At 44.5% G+C, this 22,270-nt stretch overlaps 1 protein-coding gene across 1 annotated transcript in view; it reads right to left on the minus strand.

The window, feature by feature from the left end:
- Positions 1–22,270, minus strand: part of HMCN1 (hemicentin 1) — a 206,510-nt gene that overhangs the window by 167,496 nt on the left and 16,744 nt on the right. The window contains exon 2 of the mRNA XM_068141310.1: positions 3,993–4,063. Within this exon, the coding sequence (XP_067997411.1) occupies positions 3,993–4,063 (71 nt within the window). The remainder of the gene's footprint in view (positions 1–3,992; positions 4,064–22,270) is intronic.

Genomic DNA, 22,270 nt, shown 5'->3' on the forward strand with positions numbered 1-22,270 from the left:
TGTAAGACCTGCCTCTACACAGCAGCACCTCTCTTCACTTTCATGATTGGACAGGTAGGCAAAGGCAAACATTATGAAATTCAGCACAGTAAGTGTAGGGTCCTGCACCTGGACAGGAATAAGCCCCTGCACCAGTACAGGTGAAAGGTGAATGGTTCCAGAGTGAAAGACCTGCGTCCTGGTTGATAATAAGTTATCCATGGGACAGCAATGTGCCCTGGTGGCCAAGGCCAGTAGTATACTTGGGTGCATTAAGGAGAGTGTGTCCAGCAGCTGAAGGAAGGTTCTCCCTATCTACTCAGCCCTAGTTAAACCACATCTGGAAATTTGGTGTCCAGTTCTAGCCTTCCTAGTTCAAGACGGACAGGAAAGAGCCCAGTGGTGGCTACAATGATGCTGAGAGGCCTAGAATGTCTCTTTGAAGAGGAATGGCTGAGAGACCTGGGGCTGTTGAGCCTGGAGAAGAGCAGACTGAGAAGGGAGCTGATTGATAGCTAAAGGGTGGGAGGTAAGAGGATGGAGACTGATTCTTTTCAGCGGTGCCTAGTGACAGGAGAAGGGACAACAGGCATAAACTGGAACCTAGAAGGCTTCATCTATGGGGGTGCTGCAGCCCTGGAGCAGGCACCCAGAGAGGCTGTGGTGTCTCCTTCTCTGGAAAGATGCCAAACCCACCTGGACATTGTGTTTCTGGGCAAACTGCTGTGAGTGCCCCTGCTTTAGCAGGAGGGTTGGACTGGATGATCCCCAGAGGTTCCTTCAACCCCCACCTTTTCTGTAGAAGGCACTACTGAGCTAAATGGTTATACTGTGAACAAGCATGACCATTTTTATTCTAACAGAAGAGGGGTAGCAACAAATTAGAACTATGAAACAGAAATAGATTGGCTTTATTAAAAAAAAAAAAAAAAGAAAAAAAATACATTTTTCCTTTAAATGTTTCCTGGCTTTCTTTCCAAGTTGCAATTAAATATGGTTACAATTACCTCTAGAAAGCCAGAGGTGAGTAAAGCTCAGCAAGTCTCATTTTCCATTCATTCTGGACAGGCACACAGCAAGCAGGCTGTTAGCTCAGCTCATCTGTGCCAGGGAAATTTCACAGGTCTACATTTTGTATCTGTCTAACTATTTACTTAAATGGCATTCTACCCACTTACAAATGGATACCCAATGGATTTAGTATCTGATTTAAAGGGTTATTAGAATATTGCTTTACGTTTTTGCACTGAGAAATACTCAAATGTCCTTTTCATAACCGTGGATGCCAGTGTATTGGCATCTGTATCATAGGATCATTGACTCTGAAACTACATGAATATACTGTAAAAGATTTGCAGATAGACAAGATTTAAACATATTGCTTATGAAAATGAGTAACCACTGTGAAAGATGGATCTTTCATGAGAACACACAAAAAATCTGCTCAGCTCTTAGAAACACTCAGAAACCACTGCTGCCCAAGTGCAGATTACCGTCATGCTGTCCGTGAGAGTACTTGACAGGTATTTACTGATGAAACACAGGCAGAAGGGGACTACAAGAAAACTGGGGAGGGACTTTTTACAACTGCCTGTAGAGATAAGATGAGGGGCAATGGCTTTGAGCTGGAAGAGGGGAGATTTAGGCTGGAGACTAGGAAGAAGTTCTTTCCAGTGAGGGTGGTGAGACACTGGAACAGGTTGCCCAGGGAAGCTGTGGATGCCCCCTCCCTGAGGGTGTTCAAGGCCAGGCTGGATGAGGACTGGAACAACCTGGTCTAGAGGAAAGTGTCCCTGTCCATGGCAGGGAAATTGGAACTAGATGATCTTTAAGGTCCCTTACAAGCTAAACCATTCTTAGGAGTCAAAAGAGTACTTCCTTTGTCACTGTGAATGTAGAATGAATAAGGCCAAGTTTCTTCAGCACAATGTATCCAGACTGCTTTTACCTGATGTCACATAACAGCCAATAGCCTGTTTCTAATGTCCAACCATCCTGCGACCACATGAATTTAGTTGGTAAACAAGAGCTGGGCTTACCCTGATGCCCAGAAAGAACAATTTTGCAGTGTTCCTGGAGAGCATGTTTTGACCTAATATATTTTGTACATAAGACTCCTTACAGTAATTTATCTTTGCCTGAATTTTAGCTTTGTTCATTAATGAGAAATGAACCTACACTGAAATTCTACTACCTCCACAATATTCATTCTTGCATTTTTTAACTTTCTGGGAAAAATACTAATAGTAATTAGGTAGGGAAGTGTTCACATTTTCTGAAAGCATTCACATCTACTGCAGGATGATCAATTAGTCCTTTTCTAATCACTTCTTTAATTCATATTTTGGCCCTCCACCAATGCAATGAATGAATTAAAGTCAGTGACAGACTTAATTTAGACAAATAAGAACATCATGAAAGTAATTGCAAAACATGCAGCCCATCAGGAGAAAAGAAATCTTAAATTCCTTAGACAGCAACTTTTAAACAACTTGCTTGTCAGTGAAGACTTTTAAATTCTCCAGGACTTTACCTCAATCACACACCTTGTAGAAAGAACTTCAATTACTTTCTGGTACAGCTATTCAAAAAACCAAAAATGAGTATTGGAACAACGTTTAAAGGTTCAATTTCCCTGTGAAGGAGAAAAGCAGAATGGCTGGCATCTTCTGTCTCCTTGAATATTTACTGTTGCTTGCTCCAAATTTAGTCTTTCTGCCAACTTTTAAACTGCTTATTCTTCCCAAACTATCGCTACTGGCTTTCAAACAATCCTTTATTATGGAGATTACCCCACATGGCAGTTTCTCAGGGAGAGGCTGCCTGGCACTCCTGACTCCAGCAAGGTGCTCCACAGGTCAGCAGCATTTTGCTCGATTAAAAAAACAAGACAATAGGATCATATTTTCTTTCAGTAAGGGTAACTCTATTCCAGTATTTCACTTTCTTTCCATCACACAATCCAGATGTCATTTGTGGTTCATGCTCTCCAAGGGAAGTCCACCAAGGGAGACACACTGCTGTGCTAGTTCAAAAACTGCCACTTGCCTCCTGAGCACAGCTACAGATGCAATTCAAGAGTGCTTCAACCAGCCAGATGCCTTTGAATCAGTAGGTGCCAAGTGACACGTGGCAGTGAGGGCAGTGCATAAGTAGTACCACATGGGTCTTACAGTCCTTTTGTACCTATCTTAGTCAATTAAAGCTAATGAAGTATTTTCATGGGAAGAAAGTTCCAGAACACAGTCAAACAGTTCATAAAAGCTTCTGTGAATAAGTGGTAAGACAATTGAGTGTAAAATAAATGTTAGCATTACCTAACTATTCTTTCTTGTGCCATTGAACTGAGCCCCCATATAATGATGCACACTAAGGCAAAGTAATTAATCATGATCATACATTAAGATGACCAGATAACACATGGGTGGCAGTTTGTGCAGGTAAAATGACAGATTCATATTCACAGGTTGGAAGGGACCCTCAAAGGTCATCTTGTCCCTGAAGTCAGCAGAGACACCTCCAACTAGATCAGGCTGCCTAGAGCCACATCAAGTCTAATCTTGAATGTGTCCAGAGTTGGGAGATATTGCCCACATCCTTGCTCCAGTATTTCACCACTCTCATTGTAAAGAACTTCCTCCTGATGTCCAACCTAAATCTAGCCTCGTCCAGTTTCAAGCCACTGCCGCTCATCCTATCCCTGAAAGTCCTTCTAAAAAGTCCCTCCCCAGCCTTCCTGTAGGTCCCCTTCAGATATCAAAATGCAGCTATTAGGTCTCCCTGGAGCCTTCTCTTCTCCAAGCTGAACAGCCTCAATTCTTTCAGCCTGCCTTCATAGGAGAGGTGCTCCAGCCCTCTGATCATGTTTAAGGCCCTCCTCTGGATGGCTCCAGCAGGTCCATGGTCTACCTCCCCTTGACTCATTGTAAAAGAAACATTAACATGAGAGGAAAGATTAGAGGGAAGAAGTGTGGTTTTTGCTAGAACCACAGAAAGAACAAACAAGTACTCACCTGAACATAAAGTTCTCTGAGTTCAAACTGAAATTTCTTGGGATCTGTGGTTATTGTCACTGGACCAATTTCTAGGATGAAAAGAATTGGAAAGTATGAGGAAAACACAAAGTTACTACAAGAAAACTGGAGAAGCTGACTGCTTCAGAGTCATAAAAATCTGGTACTAATAAAAGAATTAAATTGGAAGTGTTTAACAGAAAGGAATAATTGAGAATGATGTACTCAGCACAGAAATCTGACTCTGAATCTAGTAACACTAGATTTGCACAGGGCAGTGGGCACAAACTGGAATCCAGAAGATTCTACCTCAACAGGAAGGAAAACAACTGTCCTGTGAAGGTGCTGAAGCCCTGGATCAGCCAACCCAGAGAGGTTGTGGAGTCTCCTTCTCTGGAGAGATTCCAAACCCACCTGGATATTGTGATCCTGGGCAACCTGCTGTGGGTAACCCTGTTTTAGCAGGCGGGGTTGGATTAGATGATCCTCAGAGGTCTCTTCCAATCCCAATAGCACTCAGTGTTAACTCTGTTCTAGTATTACCAACTCCTAGATGTCTTAAACATTTATAGGTGCATAAAGCATTCTGTGAAACTACACTGAGAACTGGCAGGACACACAGCTGTTTTCCTGCAGCTATGGTTTCCTGCTGAGTGTACCTTCCTGCTACATTAACCTTCATGGTCTTGGCACCCATACATTTCATTCTATTCCTGCCCTGTCCTTGTGCCAGTCACGGGCATTCATTGAGCTCAGTACGCTGGGTCAGGGTGCTGAGCCAAAGCTGATTAAATAAACAGGCACAAAAAGGGAGCAGGTGAGATTTATGCTAGCTTAGTGCCCCTAACCACTCATAAAGAAATCAGTTGAGCACAGACATACAAAAAGGGGGACAATTCCACTGTCAGGGTAAAAGAAAAGCCTGAAGCTGCAGTACTGACAGTTTACCACAGCTTTAGCCGACATGAAGTGCTGCCTCAGCAGCCCAAACACTGTGTTCCAAGCCCTACACAAGTTAATACTTACTGATCTTATAGAACTGAGATATTATTCCTCTCCTTTAAACTGTGCAAAGTTTGATTTCACTGGAATTCCAGCAACAGTCATCACTCAAGTCTACAGTAATCACACACGTTTGTGTGGGGGGCTTTCTTAACAAGTGCTTTTGCTAAGTGGAGCTGCTTATCTGTGTGAAAGTCCCCCAGGAGATCACACAAAACCTTTCTGAGAATATTCCAGTGCCCTGAGTTTGGGTTTTTTTATGGCTGTGAGTCATTCATCTATAAATGTTATTTACTAAAATGCTATACCAGCATCAAAAGAGCCAACAAAAGGACTTACCATTCTTCCATAAACTCCCTCCTGCCATCCTCTAGCACTCCACTAGTGACCATTTTCCTCTGGGTACTCTTTCAGTATGTGCCTCTAATAAAACTAACTCCAAAATCTTTTGTTTCAAATCCATCCCCTGCCAACCATTGTTCCAAAGGATAGAAGAGACTGGGGTTTATACATCTAGCAAACCCACCAGTTCCATTATTCCCCAACAGCTGAGGGATTGCACTTTTCAATCCCTGAGCAGTAAATTCCTTGGAAAGACTCTCTCCCTGTAAAGTAACAGTCTGAAAAGCAGCATGACTTCAGCTCAGCTAAACCAGCACACCCAGTTTCAATTGGATGAGGGTTTGGCCTTGCTTCTCTGCAGGCTGCGAGAGCCCTCTCCAGCAGGACACGGATGCCAAGACCCAGCCCTTGCCAGGACATGTCAGGATCATGCCAAGGCTCTGGCCGCCCTCTGCTGTGAGTTTAGTAAAGAGCAGATCTTTGAGATGGCACCTAGATGAGAGGTGGAAAGGCAACATGGCTGGGTCAGCATCAAGTAGAGAGCCATCTGTCATCAAGATAGAACTGAGACCTTCACAGGAATACAAGATTAATGTGTCAGTACTCAGAATAGGTTCTGGAGTCTGAGAAAAGCAGTGAAGGCACAACTTGGTTCTCTTGTGCATCTTTAAAGGCCACAGCCACTCAACTCACAGATCTAACTGTACATTGATCCACACCCAAAATTACCCAAAGTCTCAGTAACTGCTTGCAGAAGTCAAGCACACAAGTAGGACATTCCTCAACTCAAGCACAGTGGCAAGCATATCACTCTCAATACACAAGATTTAGTCAGAAACTACATCCTGCAAACACATCAAACAAAGCAGACAAAAAAACCCCAACATTTCTTGGTTTTTTTTAAACTTAATTGGTTCTTTAGGCAAATACATGGAATACTCTAACAGCCCATTACAGCACTCTGACTATAGAGTCCCCTAAGATGTTTGTGCTGATGCTGAGATATGAATCCATTTTAGGTAGCAATACTGGAATTTCAGGGCTACTTTGTTAGGAAGGTCTTCAAAGTACTCACTATTCCAAAGCAGTCCTCAGGCCTCTAGAGATGATGTGCTGGATGTGGCTGGAATGTCTTGGTGAGGAGGACAGGCTGAGAGACCTGGGGCTGTTTAGCCTCAAGAAGAGCAGCCTGAAAGGGGATCTGATCAATGCTCAGGAAGAGCTAAAGGGTGGGGGGCAAGAGGATGGGGACAGACAGTGGTATCCAGTGACAAGGCAAGGGGCAATGGGCACAAACTGGAACCCAGCAGGTTCCATCATGAACCATCATGAGCATGAGGAGACAGTTCTTTGGTGCGTAGATGCTGGAGCTCTGAAGCAGGCTCCCTGGAGAGGTTGTGGAGTCTCCTTATCTGGAGAAATTCCAAACCCACCTGGACACTGTGACCCTGAGGAACCTGTTCTGGATGACCCTGCTTTAGCAGGGCAGTTGGACTGAATGATTCCCAGAGGTCCCTTCCCACCCTCACCATGCTGGGATTCTGTAAACTGAAATTACAGAGCTCAACCTAACCACTCTAGTATTTGGTCTTGTACCTAAGCAATTAAATATGACACCATAAAACCGAGTCTCAGTCCATTTGACAGAGACCAAGAACCTCAATACTTCCTTTCTCGAACAAATCCGATACCAACCATCTCTTTTGTAAATAAGAAGTCCCCAGTGACTCAGAAACTGGCCATTCTGAAAGGCCATGCTGGTTTTCCATGGCTTTCTGCATGCACCTCAAATGGCTGCATGTGTCTATACAAGCTGAATAGCAAAAGCACATCGGGAAAACCATAAATTACCCACTGAACCACAATCACACATCATTACCACTGAGGGAGGGTGATTGTAAATTTGGCAGTCCCTTAATCCTGACCATGGACAGCCTCTGCACCAAATGTCTCTTTTGGACAGCTGGATGCTTTAGGAGAATTCGGCAAAGGAATATGGAAGCAATCTGCCTACCTCTCATCAACTCAGAACATTGAATTTGTTTGCTCTGGAAAAAAAAAAGGCTCTAATTGACACTTGGTAGCTGGAGGAATTTTGGCACAGATGCTAAGTCCTGCAGAGTGCTCTCACCCACAGAATTTTTCCTTCTAATCCAGAGCAAGGATATTTCCCTGATTCAAAACCATATCCAAGATAATAAACAGAAAACAAAATATGGCCCTAAAATGTCCCCACACTTCTGGATACTTCCAAAGAGCACAGACACTTCAGAAGGGGCACACTAGTAGTGTGGTATGAAAGAGAATCTACAGGTCAAACTAAGCAAGCAAGTCACTTGTATCCTCAGGCTGTAAAATAAATGTCTGATTTTCACACCATTTTGAGAGATTCTGGTTTACTGAGTTCACTGGGAATACAAGTATGGCAAAGGGCCAGGGATGAAAGAAGGGAACATTTTGGATGCTGCAAATGGGAATTAGGTGGAGGCAGCCCGGCATACATTTCTAACATGTGTCAAAACTTCACTCTTGAGAGGTATTTCTGATGGTGGGAGAAAATACAAATCCCACAGTGGGCATGGCTGCACACATCCATTTCAAGAGTCGTCCCAGTTAAAACATTTCCCATCTCGCCTTTCCATCTTTGCATCCAGTGCTGCTTCCTCTGTGGCAGTTCAGCCAATTTTCAGGATCAGAAGTCTATGGAATGAAGTCAATGGAATGAAGCTGGAGGTGGGGAGATTCAGACTGAACGTGAGGAGGAAGTTCTTCACCATGAAAGTGGTGAAGCCCTGGAAGGTGGTTGAGGCCCCGTCCCTGGAGGTGTTTAAGACCAGGCTGGATGAGGCTCTGGCCAACCTGACCTAGTGTGGGGTATCCCTGCCCATGGCAGGGGGGTTGGAACTAGATGATCCTTGTGGTCCCTTCCAACCCTGACTGATACTATGATACTACTACTATGATAATATGAGTCTCATAGACACCACTGCCTGCCCATGTTTTATTTATAAATATAAACATAGTTTTTGGTATCAGATCTGTCTTCCAGTCCTGTTTTGTGTATTTACTCTTGAATACTTCCACCTGCACAAGTGAAGGACGATAAAGGATTGGGCCTGATCAGCTGGGACAGCTAAAATGCCTAAGCCAGGCCTGCTGCCAAGAGAAATCAGTGTGTGATGATTCCCCAGGAACTGTTTACTACCAGTGCTGAGCACTGAGCTTCATCTGATTTAAGGCTCTCTTCTCAAGCTTCCTTCTCTGCATCCAATTCATTCTAAAGCTCTGCTTATAGCTCTTTTGAAGAGCTTTGGGAGTAGCTACCTTCCAAGGATTAAGAAAATACAACTAACGACAGAGCTACTCCCAGCCAGCCTCCAGCCAGCTTTCCTAAGGGCACATAAGCAGAAACCTTTAATTTCCTACCAGCAAATTGGGTCCTATACATTAGGACTTCTCCGCACTACAGGTCACTCATGAGCTGCCATCAGGAATGTTTCACAGTACTCTCTTGACCTTTTCAGCACCAGAGTCTGACATCATGGGTGCAATTAAATCAAAGAACAATACTTTCAAGGGCCACCTCAAAAGACAGTGAAATGTTTTTACTCCTCAAATAGGTGACAAACATATCCATACAGATAGAGAAGATTCTTTTTTACCATTATGTTCTAAAAGCTGTTTCACGTTTGACTGACATTTCTTTAGTAGACTACTAAACCCAAGCAGCTGACACAGAAAATACAAGCTAATACACTCAGGGTGGTAAGACACTGGGGCAGGTAGCCCAGTGAGGTGAGAGATGCCCCACCCCTGAAAACACTGCAGGTCAGGTTGCTTGGGGTTCTGAGTAACCTGTTCTAGTTGCATATGTCCATTGGGGGGTGAACTAGATGGTCTCTGAAGGTCCTTTCCATTCTATGGTTCTGTAAGTATTGCTTAACCACCACCTCAAAAAAGCAGCAAACTTAAAGCCTTCTACTGAGGTATGAAAGCTCCGACAAAAGCTGATGGGTGCAGTGTGGATAAAGATCTCGCTGATGTCTTCCAGATGCAGTGCTGAAGATGCTTCCTGCAACAAGTACCCCAAAGTCAATGCACACGCCACCGGCGCAACCCTTCCAATGGACTCAGAGAGCACTGAAGTAAGCCAAGATGCTTAGTGCTAGAACACGGAGCAAGTGAATTCAAGTTTTTCCCTGAAGGATGTTCTCTCAAGACTTGGTTGCTTTTAGCTTTCAGACTCTAACCTGGCTACAAGTAAATTTTTAAGAGCCCAAAAACTTTCAGTGAGCAGCTTTTACCAGATTCTTAACCAGGCAGGCAAAAGTCAAATAAACCCCATAAGCTCACACTGCATTAATGCAGTCATCTCTTTCTCTTTTTAACAGCTTTCAGCCCCATGACTTTTGACTATTAACCTCAATATGCAAACTTTAGCTCAAGGAGACAAGCAACCAGGAGTTTGACTGCACACAATTTTCCTTTAGTTAGCTACTCAAAAACCAGACTGAAGCCCCCTGCAAAGCACTGCTAAGGTGCCCAACCCAGCTTTAGTGGAGCATCATAACACAAAGAAGAGCATGGGCAGCAGGTGGAGGGAGAGGATTCTGCCCCTGTGCTCTGCTGAGACCCCACCTACAGGGCTGGTGCCAGCTCTGGAATCCTCTGCACAGTAGACACATGGAGCTGTTGGAAAGGGGACACAGCAATGCTGGGAGGGCTGGAAGCCCTCTGCTGTGAGGCTGGGCTGAGAGCATTGGGATTGTTCAGCCTGGAGAAAAGAATGTTCCATAGACATCTTAGAGCAGCTTTCCAGTATTTGAAGGGGATACAGGAGATTTGGAGAGGAACATTTTAGAAAAGCATGGTGTGATGGGACATGGGGAAATGGCTTCAAACTGGAAGAAATTTGATTTAGATTAGACATTAGGAGGAAATTTTTCCCCTGAGGGTGGTAAGGCACTGGAACAGGTTGCCCAGGGAAACTGTGGAGGATTCAAGCCTGGAAGTGTCCTAAGCCAGGCTGGATTGGGCCGGTCTAGTAGGAGGTGTTCTTGACCATGGCAGTGGAGATGGAACTAGACGATCTTTAAAGTCCCTTCCAACCCAAACCATTCTAGGATTGTATGATTACTGAAGCTCCATCCTCATGGATGGTGATGGTCATCACTCTTGTACTTCAAATTCCTCACTAGTCACCTCAGGCCAGTGGCCAAAGCCTGGCTGAAACTCAGGGACCAAAGATTTAACAGCAGTTGTACTGAAAATGTGCCTTGGTATAGTATAAGGTGTTTTTTTTTTCCTTTCTGGGGACAAGACACATACAGACTCCTGGCATCTGCAGGATAGTCACTTTCCTTCTCCATCCCTTTGTTCTTTGAACAGCCCTGGAGGTCTGTTCTCATCAAGGGGCCAGCAGCCATCATTTCTGAAATGGTTTTGGCCTTCTCTAGCCAGAACTCAATGGACAATTGCCCGAATCACAGCACACACAGCTGGCAACTCAGTTGACAGTCCCTAAGGGAGGCCATGGAGATCACATGAGTCTGTTATGACTAGGTGGTCTCTATTCAAGATTTGAGAAAGGAAGGATGCTGAGAATTGCTGCCCGTGCTCTTCTGCACCTCCTCTGTGAACAGTTTTGGTTTTACACTTGTCCATTGAGTACTGCCAAGAGTACAGAAGTTCAGCCTGCTGCTTTTTCCCCCTAAAGAGACAAAGCACCAGCAGACACAAGAACAACAAACAAACAACCAAACATTTATGGATGTGATACAAGCAGCTTTGACTGATTTCTTCCCTAAGTCTCCAGTAAGGAATGAAGAACTGATAAAGACTGCAGCCACAGCCTCTGTACTGTACAGCGTGGGAGCAGCATGCCGTCACTGAGGCTGGCTCCCAGCTCCCGCTCAACATCCAAAAAGGTCATCAGAGTCCCTCTGGTTTTGTTTATTTCCCCTTGTTAACAAAATCTGAACCCAGTAAGCTTCAGTTCATAACGCTCTTTACATTCTTTCTCCATTCTGAACTCCAGTTCAGGCCAGGCCTATTTCTGTCTCATCTTCTGCTCTGTGTATTTTGGCACTGCTCCTTCAACACTTTTAACAGTGCTGGATGAAGAACTGACACTACAGAACAGGGCAGGAATTCATGGAACCACAGATTTTACAATGCTCTTCGGTCATTAATAACCTTAACGCCTTGAACTCTAATCAAATACTATGCAAAACTCCATTTTTCATTCAACATTTCATTCCAAAGGAACTTGTTTCCTGCAGTATCTAGCAGAGCTTCATTCTGAGCTGCTGCCCACACCACAGCGGGCGGGGAACAGCCGAGCTCCACCATCGGGAGCCTCTTGGCACTGCAGGTTACCACAGGCTGGCCCATAAGGCTCCTTCGCTTCCTCCACTGAACTCTGGTTCCCACTGTGTCCCCAGATGTATCTCACAGTGGGAGGGGTCCAGAGGCTGTCTGACAACTTTGTTTTTCCAGGATAGATGAATCCAATTACAAAGTCTAATTAAAAGCTTCTGCTGCTTGAAAGATAATATTCACAGATTACTTCCTTCAAAGAGACTCTAAAGATCCTTGGAGAGGGCTACCTTACTGAAGCCAAGTCAGGTTTTGGGTCATGAGACATAACCAAAACTGAAAAAGCAACTGGCTGTCTTACTGCTGAAACTGCAGCCATATTGCTTTCATGAAGGATATGTAATTACTAATGCACTCAGCACCCACCTCTGCACAAAACCAGACCCCATCAGCAAATAACGTTACCAACAGCAACTTAAGTACCCTGAGAGCAGGACAACCCAGAGCTGCTCAGTCCACAATGATGAGAAATACTCTACATGCACACTTTGCAACATAAAGCACTAGCCCACACCAGGAACAGTACTTAACATGTGTAATTACTACCCAGTTATTAATAAACCAGGAGTCGTTCTCCAAACAAGCTTTATAGAGACCACAGCACTAAGCAGTTGGTGCTTAAATCTGCCAAGAGACTGTAGAAACAAGAGCTTTGCAGATTAATGCTATGCTGTTCTTTACCAGGCTTCACATGGCAAAACAACCCTGTATTTTTAACAATCCTAGGTGGATTATGGTGTCCTATATTTAAATGGTCCTGTTGGAGTCTTTCTGAGAAAGGGGAGTTATATGAGGTTCAAAAAGGCCAAGCGCTGGGTCCTGCACTCAGGACACAACAGTTCCCTGCAATGCTCCAGGCCTGGGGTAGAGTGGCTGAAAAGCTGCCTGGAGGAAAAGGACCCGGCGGTGCTGGTTGACAGTGGACTGAAGATGAGCCAGCATGTGCCTAGGTGGCCAAGAAGGCCAACAGCATCCCGGCCTGGATCAGCAATAGTGTGGCCAGCAGGACTAAAGAAGTGACTGTCCCCCTGAACTCAGCACTGGGTGAGGACACACCAGTCCACTGAGTTCAATTTTGGGGCCTCACTCCAAGAAACACATTGAGGTGCTGGAGCATGTCCAGAGAAGGACAACAGACTTAGTGAAGGGTCTGGAGAACAAGTACAGTGAGGAGCAGCTGTTTAGAGAAGGCTCAAGGGAGACCTTCTGGTTCTCTACAACTCACTGAAAGGAGGTTGGAGCCAGGTGGGAGTCAGTCTCTTCTCCCAAGGAACAAGTGATAGGACAAGAGGAAATGGCCTGAAATTGTGCCAGGGGAGGTTTAGATTGGACATTAGGAAGACTTTCTTCCCCAAAAGGGTTGTCAAGGCCTGGAACAGGCTGCCCAAAGCAGTGGCAAAGTCCCCATCCCTGGAGGTATTCAAAAGCCATGTAGATACGGTGCTGAAGAGTATGGTTTAGTGGTGACCTGGCACGCTGGGTTAACAACTGGACTTGAGCTTAGTCTTTTATAAAACTTAATGATCCTATGATTCTGACCTAGGTCAAGGGAGATCTGTTAGATACAAATCTCATACACAGCACAGTAAGCTTTAGGGTTATTTTCCTTCATAAAGGACAAGACAAGCACAGAAAAGACTGGCCTAGAATTCTTTAAGATACTAGATACAATCCTTGAAAAATTATTTAAACTTTAAATAAAGTCATTTAAACTTAAACATGCAAACTAGCCCTAAAGAAAAAGGTAGTGAGACTGACCACAGAACCTGCATAATTAAAACATAACTCAGTAACGTATGCTCAGTTTTCATACCAAGGCACCTGCAGCCTTCCAGTAACTCAAAGGGGCCTACAAGAAAGCCAGGAAGGAACCTTTTACAAGGGCTTATAGTGATAGGATGAGAGGTAATCGATTGAAGCTTGAGGAGGGCAAATTTAGACCGGCGATTAGGAAGTAATTCTTTACAGTGAGGGTGGTGAGACACAGGAACAGGTTGCCCCAGGAGATTGTGGATGACCTCTCCCTGGAGGTGTTCAAGTCCAAACTGGATGAGACCTTGGACAATCTGGTCTAGTGGAAGGTGTCCCTGCCCATGGTAAGGGGGTGGAGCTGGATGATCTTTGAGGTCCCCTTCCAACCCAAACCATTCCATGAAAGAAAGGAAAATTATTTCTTTTAGGAACTTTCAGGAGTATAAATCAAGTCTCCATGAGATGACATATTGTGTGTGCATCTATATACATACACGGCCGTGAACGTATCAAACATTTTGTGATGCGTCCAGTTGCCATCCTTTGAGAATGAACATTTCCAAGCATAACAGAAATAAAGTAATCTGAGGCCAGCTGCTAGGAGAAAGAAGTAGTGTCACATTCAGTGCAAAACTGTTAGTATTCTTTATAAGAGTACTCTGCTATTAAAAATGCATCTGCTTTCTTTACAAGTGGATGACAGAGGTTTATTGATTTCACTTAAAACAGGCCCCAGGCTCCAGCTACCCTCCGAGCATTACACTATAAAATTAATTGCTCAAGGATTACCAGTATAAAACCATTATATAGCCAAACCATCCCTTTTAGCCATTATAACTGTAAATTCAACTCTCCATGCATCATTTCACATAAATGTCCACTGCACAAAACTATCCCATATGCAGCTGACAGAACATGGCAGATAACACTGTCTGTAGACACTGAGTGTGCACTCCAACAATACCCGCTTGTGAACATCACACCCAGGCCTCTAACAGCAGTTCAGTGGTCTCTCAAATACCACTGTGAATAAAGAAATTTCAATTAGCTTAAGTCAAAGCATCTGTTTAAAGACCATAAAATCCCAGAATCCCAGCATGGTGGGGTTGGAAGGGATCTCTGGACATCATCTAGTCCAATGCCCCTGCTAAAGCAGAGTCACCCACAGAACCACAATGTCCAGATGGGTATGAAATCACACCAGAGAGGGAGACTCCATAACCTCTCTGGGCAGCCTGCGGCAGGGCTCAAGCACCCTCACTTCAAAGAAGCTTCTCCTCCTGTTCAGATGGAACCTCCTGGGTTCCAGTTTGCGACTGATGCCCCTCGACCTGTCACTGGGCACTACTCACAGGAGTCTGGCCCCATCCTTTTGACCCCACTCTTTATCTACTGATCAGCATTGATCTGATCCCTTCTCAGGCTGCTCTCCTCCAGGCTAAACAGCCCCAGGGCTCTCAGCCTTTCCTCCTCACAGAGGTGCTCCAGACCCCTCAGCATCTTTGTAGCCTTCATTGGACTCTCTCCAGTAGTTTTCTGTCTCTGTTGATGTGGGGAAGCCCAGAACTGGACCCAGTACCACAGATGTGGCTTCACCAGGGCGAAGCAGGAAGAATCTTCAACTTGCTGGCTACATTCTTCTCAATGTACCCCATTAGATGTTACAAGAAGGTCAGTTACTGGTGGTGCTTCTCTGACAGAGCCAGTCTGGGCAGGAGAGGACACTGAAACAGTTCACTTCTATTTTTACAAATATGTGGTTTGGATTGAAATGTCAGTACAAAAAGAGAGCTCTAGCAAGCTTTTCATGGCCAGATAAGCCTCTCAAAACTTTCATCAGAGCACTGTTTACTTTGGTAACTGGTGAGTCAGCTGGAAGCAGCTCTCTCCCACCCCTTAACATTTGCCTGTATCATCTGTAACTGTGTGATTTTCTAAAAGGCACCAACAAAAACATTTTTAAGTAGCAGAAATCATTCAGCAAGGGACAAACTTATTGCAGAACTATTGGGAACCAAGCTTGAGAAACTCAAGTGGCCACCTCAGGATAGGGGGAAAGGAGTCACACAGCCAGGCTGAGGAGATTCTCCACAGCTGCCAAAATAACTTGGTCATGACAATGGCCTTTCTGTGGTCCAAACCAGTGAAAATGCCTTGCAGTAAGCAGTAGCAAGCAAAGGCCCCCATGGCAGTGGTTTGCATCAGCCCCACAGCCAACTCTCCTGACTGGCACACCACAGTCACCAAAAGTTTAGCTGCTGGGTGTCATTTAATAATCACATGGGAAGCAACAAAATGTTCTTCTTCCTGCTGCCCTGCTAAGCTGAAGGGCATTGCTGGTGTCTCCACAAAACAGATAGAAAGATTTCATAAACTGTATTGATTAAAGCTGCATAGACTATCAATACTTTTGTCTCCATGGCATTAAAATAAAGACTTTCAGCTTCAGAATCATAGATTCATTTTCATTGGAAGAGACCATCAAGTCCAACCATTAACTCAGCACTGCCAGGTCACCACTAAACCATGTCCCACAGCACCACATCTACATGGCTTTTGAATACCTCCAGGGATGAGGACTCTGCCGCTGCTCTGGGCAGCCTGTTCCAGGCCTTGATTACCCTTTTGGGGAAGAAAGTCTTCCTAATGTCCAATCTAAACCTCCCCTGGCACAATTTCAGGCCATTTCCTCTTGTCCTATCACTTGTTCCTTGGGAGAAGAGACTGACTCCCACCTTGCTCCAGCCTCCTTTCAAGTAGTTGCAAAGAGCAAGAAGGTCTCTCCACTTGTTGGCCCTTCCCACCCTCCGAGCAGGTAGACTAAGGGCTTTTGCTGGCTACTAGCAGTACAATGTCACAGTATCTTCACTCCCTGTATAAGCAGCTTCCAAGTAGAGGAGGCGGCCAAACCTACAGGTTTGAGTGTTCAGTAGTTTTTAGGAAGCTGCAAAAACATTCAATTCTCTCTAGTACTGGGTGACAGGACTAAAGGAAATGGCCTGAAATTGTGCCAGGGAAAGTTTAGGTTGTATATCAGGAAAAAACTCTTTCCTGCAAGAGTGATCAGGCATTGTAAGAGGCTGCCCAAGGAGGTGGTGGAGAATTCAAGAAAAGCATGGACATGGGACTCTGGGACATGGTTTAATGGCCATGGTGGTGTTGGGATGATGGTTGGACTCAATGATCTTGGAGGCCTTTTCCAGCTGAAACAATTCTACAATTCTCTGCTAATATTATCTGTGGATTATTAGCAGACCTGGCTCAGGATAAACTCAGAACTAAGCACCAGAAGTCTTTTACAAGAAGATAACTTTAGTGCCACAAAGAACGAAAATAAGACAGATACACTAAGGGTACAGTGCCTGCCCTGCAACAGTACCGAGATGCCATCTACAAGTTCCAGAATTGGCATTATTCTTCTTTCCTCTGGCAACTCACTTACAAACACTTTTTTTTTTTTGCCAGCTCTTCTGCACATGCAATAACTCCAGGCAGCTCATGGCAAGAAGATTCATGAGAGCTTAACTGGGCATCTACTAATCCATGCAGATCCAGCCACGCTTTATCTGCAGCCCGCAGCTCGGTGCAGGGGCTGCAGTCAGCACACTGGCAGCAGCAGAAGTCCAGACTGTGCAGATTGCTATTTGCCCTCTGCAAGGCTCACAGCCCTGGCACTGACTGCAATGATGTTACACAGGCATACCAGCAGTGGCAGAAGGGGAGGTTAATGGCTATAGGAAAGCTGTTTCATGGCTTTGGAAGGAGAAAATGGAAAATCATGAGAGTATTTCTGCTCTTGCTGCAGGTTTGAGTGTTCAGTCTGGTTTAGGAAGCTGTGAAAGGGAGGGAAATGTTAAATATTATCTGTGGATTATAAAATTCCACTGAGTTTTACTAGTGCAAAAATGCAAGCATGCTCCAAACTAATTCAGAAAGCAGATGTGAGGAGGGAAGGAGGAGAAAAATAAATAAATAAATGAGAACATTAACTTTTTTTACCCTAAACAAAACAGTCCTTTTCCTTTTGTGTGAGGATAGCTTCAATCTGCCAGACAGGAAGATACTGTGCTGACATCTTGCTTTTTTTGCTCACCTTTTAAAATTAGAATAGAATAGAATAGACCAGGTTGGAAGAGACCTTTGAGATCATCAAGTCCAACCTATCATCCAACAGTATCTAATCAACTAAACCATGGCACCAAGCACCCCATCAAGTCTCTTCCTAAACAGTCCAGTGATGGTGACTCCACCACCTCCCTGGGCAGCCCATTCCAATGGGCAATCTCTCTTTCTATGAAGAACTTCTTCCTAACATCCAGCCTAAACCCACCCTGGAGCAGGTTGAGACGGTGTCCTCTTGTTCTGGTGCTGGTTGTCTGGGAGAAGAGACCAACCCCCACCTGTATACAACCTCCCTTCAGGTAGTTGTAGACAGCAATAAGGTCTCCTCTGAGCCTTCTCTTCTCCAGGCTAATCAACCCCAGCTCCCTCAGCCTCTCCTCATGGGGCTTGTGCTCCAAACCCCTCCCCAGCTTTGTTGCCCTCCTCTGGACACATTCCGCAACTCAACATCTTTCCTAAACTGAGGGCCCCACGAGTTGTGCTCAAATAGAAATTAGCCTAGATTCATTTAAGTTCTTTACTATAAGGGTGGTGGAACAGGTTGCCCAGGAAGGTGGTGGAGGCCCCATCCCTGGGGGCATTCAAGGTCAGGGTTACAACCTTGCAGATGTCCTTGCTGAAGAGGGGGCTAGATGACTTTGAAAGGTCCCTCCAATCCAATGCATCTCTGATTCTACGATTCCAATGGCATCCCAGCTTGCATCAGGACTAGTGTGACTGGGGTGTGATTATCCTCTTCTAGTTGTAGTGAGGTGGGGTTTGGTTTCTTCTCCCTAGTATCAGGTGGTAGAGTGAGAGGAAATGGCCTGAAATTGTGCCAGGGGAGGTTTAGGTTGGAGATTAAGAAAAATTCCTTTCCTTCAAGAGTGGTCAGGCATTGGAACAGGCTGCCTAAGGAGATGGTGGAGTTGGCATCCCTGGAAGTGTTGAAGAAATATGTGGCCATGGCACTTCAGGATGTGGTTTGGTGGCCATGGTGGTGTTAGGCCTTGATGATCTTGGAGGTCTTATCCAACTGAGACAATTCTGTGATTCTGTTCAGCAGTGGTGAGGCCACACCTCAAATACTGTGTTCATTTTTGGGGCCCTCACTCCAAGAAAGACATTGAGATGTTGGAGCATCTCCGGAGAAGGGTAACAAAGATGGTGAAAGGGCTGGAGAACAGGTCTGGGGAGGAGCAGCTGAGGGAACTGGGGTTGTCTTGTTCGGAGAAAATGAGACTGAGGGGGGACCTCTTTCTCCTCTACAACTCCCTGAAAGAAGGCTGGAGCAAAGTGGGGGTCGGTCTCTCCTAACATGCAGCAAGTGACAGGACAAGAGGAAATGGCATCAAGTTGCACCAGGGGAGCTTTAGGTTGGAGATTAGGAAAACTTTCTTCACAGAAAGAGTGGTCAGGCACTGGAACAAGCTGCTCAGGGAGGTGAAGTCACCATCCTTGGAGGGATCTAAAAGAAGCATGGATGTGGTGCCGAGGGACATGGATGAGTGGTAGTGGCTTAGCAGTAGTGTTGAGGTTGTGAGCTCTAAGCCAGTGGTTGGGTGTGATGATCTCACCCAACCTCAACAGTTCTATGATTCTAATTTGCCTTAGCTGTTGTATTTCTTAATTTCATCCTCTGTCTGGTTTAGTCCAACAAGACTGGGATGCACTCAGCGACTGCTGGAAAAACATGAAGCTCTCCCATGGAAATAATCAACCACTAAATAATTACCAAAGTTACTCCTATAGAATTACTAAGTTTTAAAAATTGAAGCATTTACCATGATTATTGTTTTCACTAAATTGTTTGGTCTTTTTATACAGCAGAGCACAAAGCCTTCTTCTATGGAGAATTTGGATCTGTGGCCATGAAGCCATCAAGCTCCAAAAGTCAATGACACAACTTGATTTGTATATGTAGGTCAATCCAAAGCATCTTTTCTTCCAGACACAATGCAGAACCTGGAAAACGCTCACATGCAGGTGCTTTCACACACACCCTGACACCCCATGCTGAGATACTGGAAGTGGTGAGTCAACAGAAGTGCAAGGTGGGTGCTAATTCCTTAGCTGCTAGCAGCCAAGTCCATTAACTGAGGATGCCACCAACAAACATTAAGATCACCATTGCTACTGAGGAGAAACAAAGGGGTTTACAGGCTGATCTCATCAGCTGAAGTTTGCTTTCAGCGTTTTTAGCTGTCCTGTTATCACAGTTTCTCACCCTGTCTGTGCTGGGAATGGGATGGAATGGGGAAGGTTTTAGGGTTTATTTTCCGTGGCCTTTTCCTCTCATATTCTTTTGTCAGACTGACACCACACATTTAGTCTTCTAATATCATTAAGACTTTATGAGAAAAATCCACCCTCAAGTAGTTGGCCACTGTTGTCATATCAGAGGCGGCAAGTGAGCACTCCTCGGCCTCTTCAGAGTGAAGTCAAGTGGCTTAACATAGGATATGGAACCACTTATGAAGTTATGAGAGCTTGATGAGATTCTAGTAGTGCTAAAAACCAAAACTCATCCAAAAACTCTACCATTAAAAATAGAAAGGAAAAAAATAATTTTCAGCATGAATTAATACCTCAGTTGGCCCAAAATGCCAGACAACGATGCCACTCATGTTTAATCTGAATGACAAGATCACTAGTTATACATCTCAGGCAATATATTCTTCTAGCTGAGGCTAGTCTTAAAATAGATTAACCTTGCCCTTCTCGACTGGACTCTGTTCTCCGCTTGTCACTGGCCTCCACTGGGACATGGAGCCATTGACAGCCACTGGTCAATGGTGCAGCCATCAAGCCAGCTCTTTATCCCTCTCATGGTCCACCCATCAAACCCACGTTTCACCAGTTTGGAGACCAGGATGTGGTGCAGCACAGTGTCAAAGGCTTTGCTCAGGTCCAGGTAAACAACATCTTGGACACCATCAAGGAACAAGGACCGTAAGCCTCTTTGAACAACAGTCAGTTGTGTAGGATGGAGGAATCAACTGTTTTCACTGAACTGCCCACTGGTACAGTCATGGTGAAGGCTGTCACTCCAAGGAATTTAGGAGAGAGTCAAGTACAGACATGAATAGTGACTCAGGCTCTCTGTGTGAGGCTCTGGTTCAGGTTTCTGGAGCACAAAATGACACCCAAATGCCTGAGGTTCAAACTGCTAGCTCTGTTAAAGATTCTCCTCATTGCCCAAGGCAAATCTTTAGAGGCTTACTCAGAAAAACCACTTAACCAAAAGTGAAAAAGGTACCAAAATCAACACAATATACACAAAAACATACTTAAGTGTTTTGCTCAACCACAGTGAGTTGTTTGCACCCAAGGTTTCCAAGCTGTGAAGGAGGTGGTGTTCCCCATCTCCCACCCTTTCTATCTCCTTTGAGTGAGAGATGGATATTCTGGGCAGAATTATTAATCACTATATGAAGGCAGAGATACTGTGACAGCAGAAGCCCATCTGTAAAAATGTTAATTAAAATGCTATGGATTAATTTCTGGTGTGATTATCACAGAATCACAGAATTGTTTGAAAAGACTTCTAAAAGTTGTTGAGTCCAACTATCAACCTAAGACCAGAATAGCCGTTAAGCCCTGTCCCAAAGTGCCATGTCTACACATTTCTCAAACATCTCCAGGGATGGTGACTCCACCACCACCCTGGGCAGCCTGTTCCAATGCCTGACCACTCTTTTTGTGAAGAAATTTTTCCTAATATCCAACCTAAACCTGGAGGAATTTCAGGCCATTTCCTCTCATTCTATCACCTTGTACTAGGGAGAAGAGATTGACTCCCACCTCACTGCAACCTCCTTTCAGGGAGTTTCAGAGAGCAATGAGGTCTCCCCTCATGATGTGAACCAAGACCCCAGTGTTCCAGCTAAATTATATAAATACAGATAAAACTGTCCACACCTCCAATCTTAATAAGCCAACTTTAACATAAGAGAATAACTAGATGAAATTCCATCACTCTCTCTCTCGCAGACAGTAAATTAAGATATTCTGTAGTAAAGTTCAGAGCCCACATCTACAAAGCCTGTGTCATGTCAGGAAATATAAACAAAAAACAGGAAGAATTGAATTCACCTCATTCTCCAGCCCCATCTCACATTTACTCAGCTCTTTCAAGCATGTTATGATGCTGATTACAATAATGCCTTAAGGCACAACTGGGTGTTGTTGGGTGGTTTTTTTTTTCCTTTTTCTGATCTTCACTTTAAAACTGCTTTGAAAAGTCACCAAGGCAACACAATTCTTATTTAATGATAAGGTCAAAGAGCACCCTATAATTTAAAACACTGCACTTCTAATTGACAAAAATGAGTCAAGAAAAGCAGGATGAGTTCAGATCCTGTCCCGAGTACAATGGAATGTCAAACAGGGCTGAAAAACTGAAGAACAGTTGAGCTAATAAAAACCAGACCCTGCTTCAATAAGCTTTCAGCAAGAACATTTCACCTACGTTGTTACTTTTGGAATTTGGGAAAGTAGGAGGAGCCATTGAGGTCTGAAGAGGAGATGTGAAAGGGTACTTGGGAAACATGCATTATTTAGGAAATCAAGAAAGCAGAGAACCAAAGCCAGGGTCTGACCTCAGTGATACTGCTGTAAATACAAAGCAACATCACTGGCTGCAATGGAATTACTCAGGATTCACTCTACGTTTAACTGAGGTCAAAACCTGTTCAATGAGA

This window comes from Melanerpes formicivorus, unplaced genomic scaffold, assembly GCF_026170545.1.
Source record: "Melanerpes formicivorus ecotype bairdi unplaced genomic scaffold, bMelFor1.0.p_v2 SCAF_7, whole genome shotgun sequence".
In the NCBI taxonomy this organism is placed as follows: Eukaryota; Metazoa; Chordata; class Aves; order Piciformes; family Picidae; genus Melanerpes; species Melanerpes formicivorus.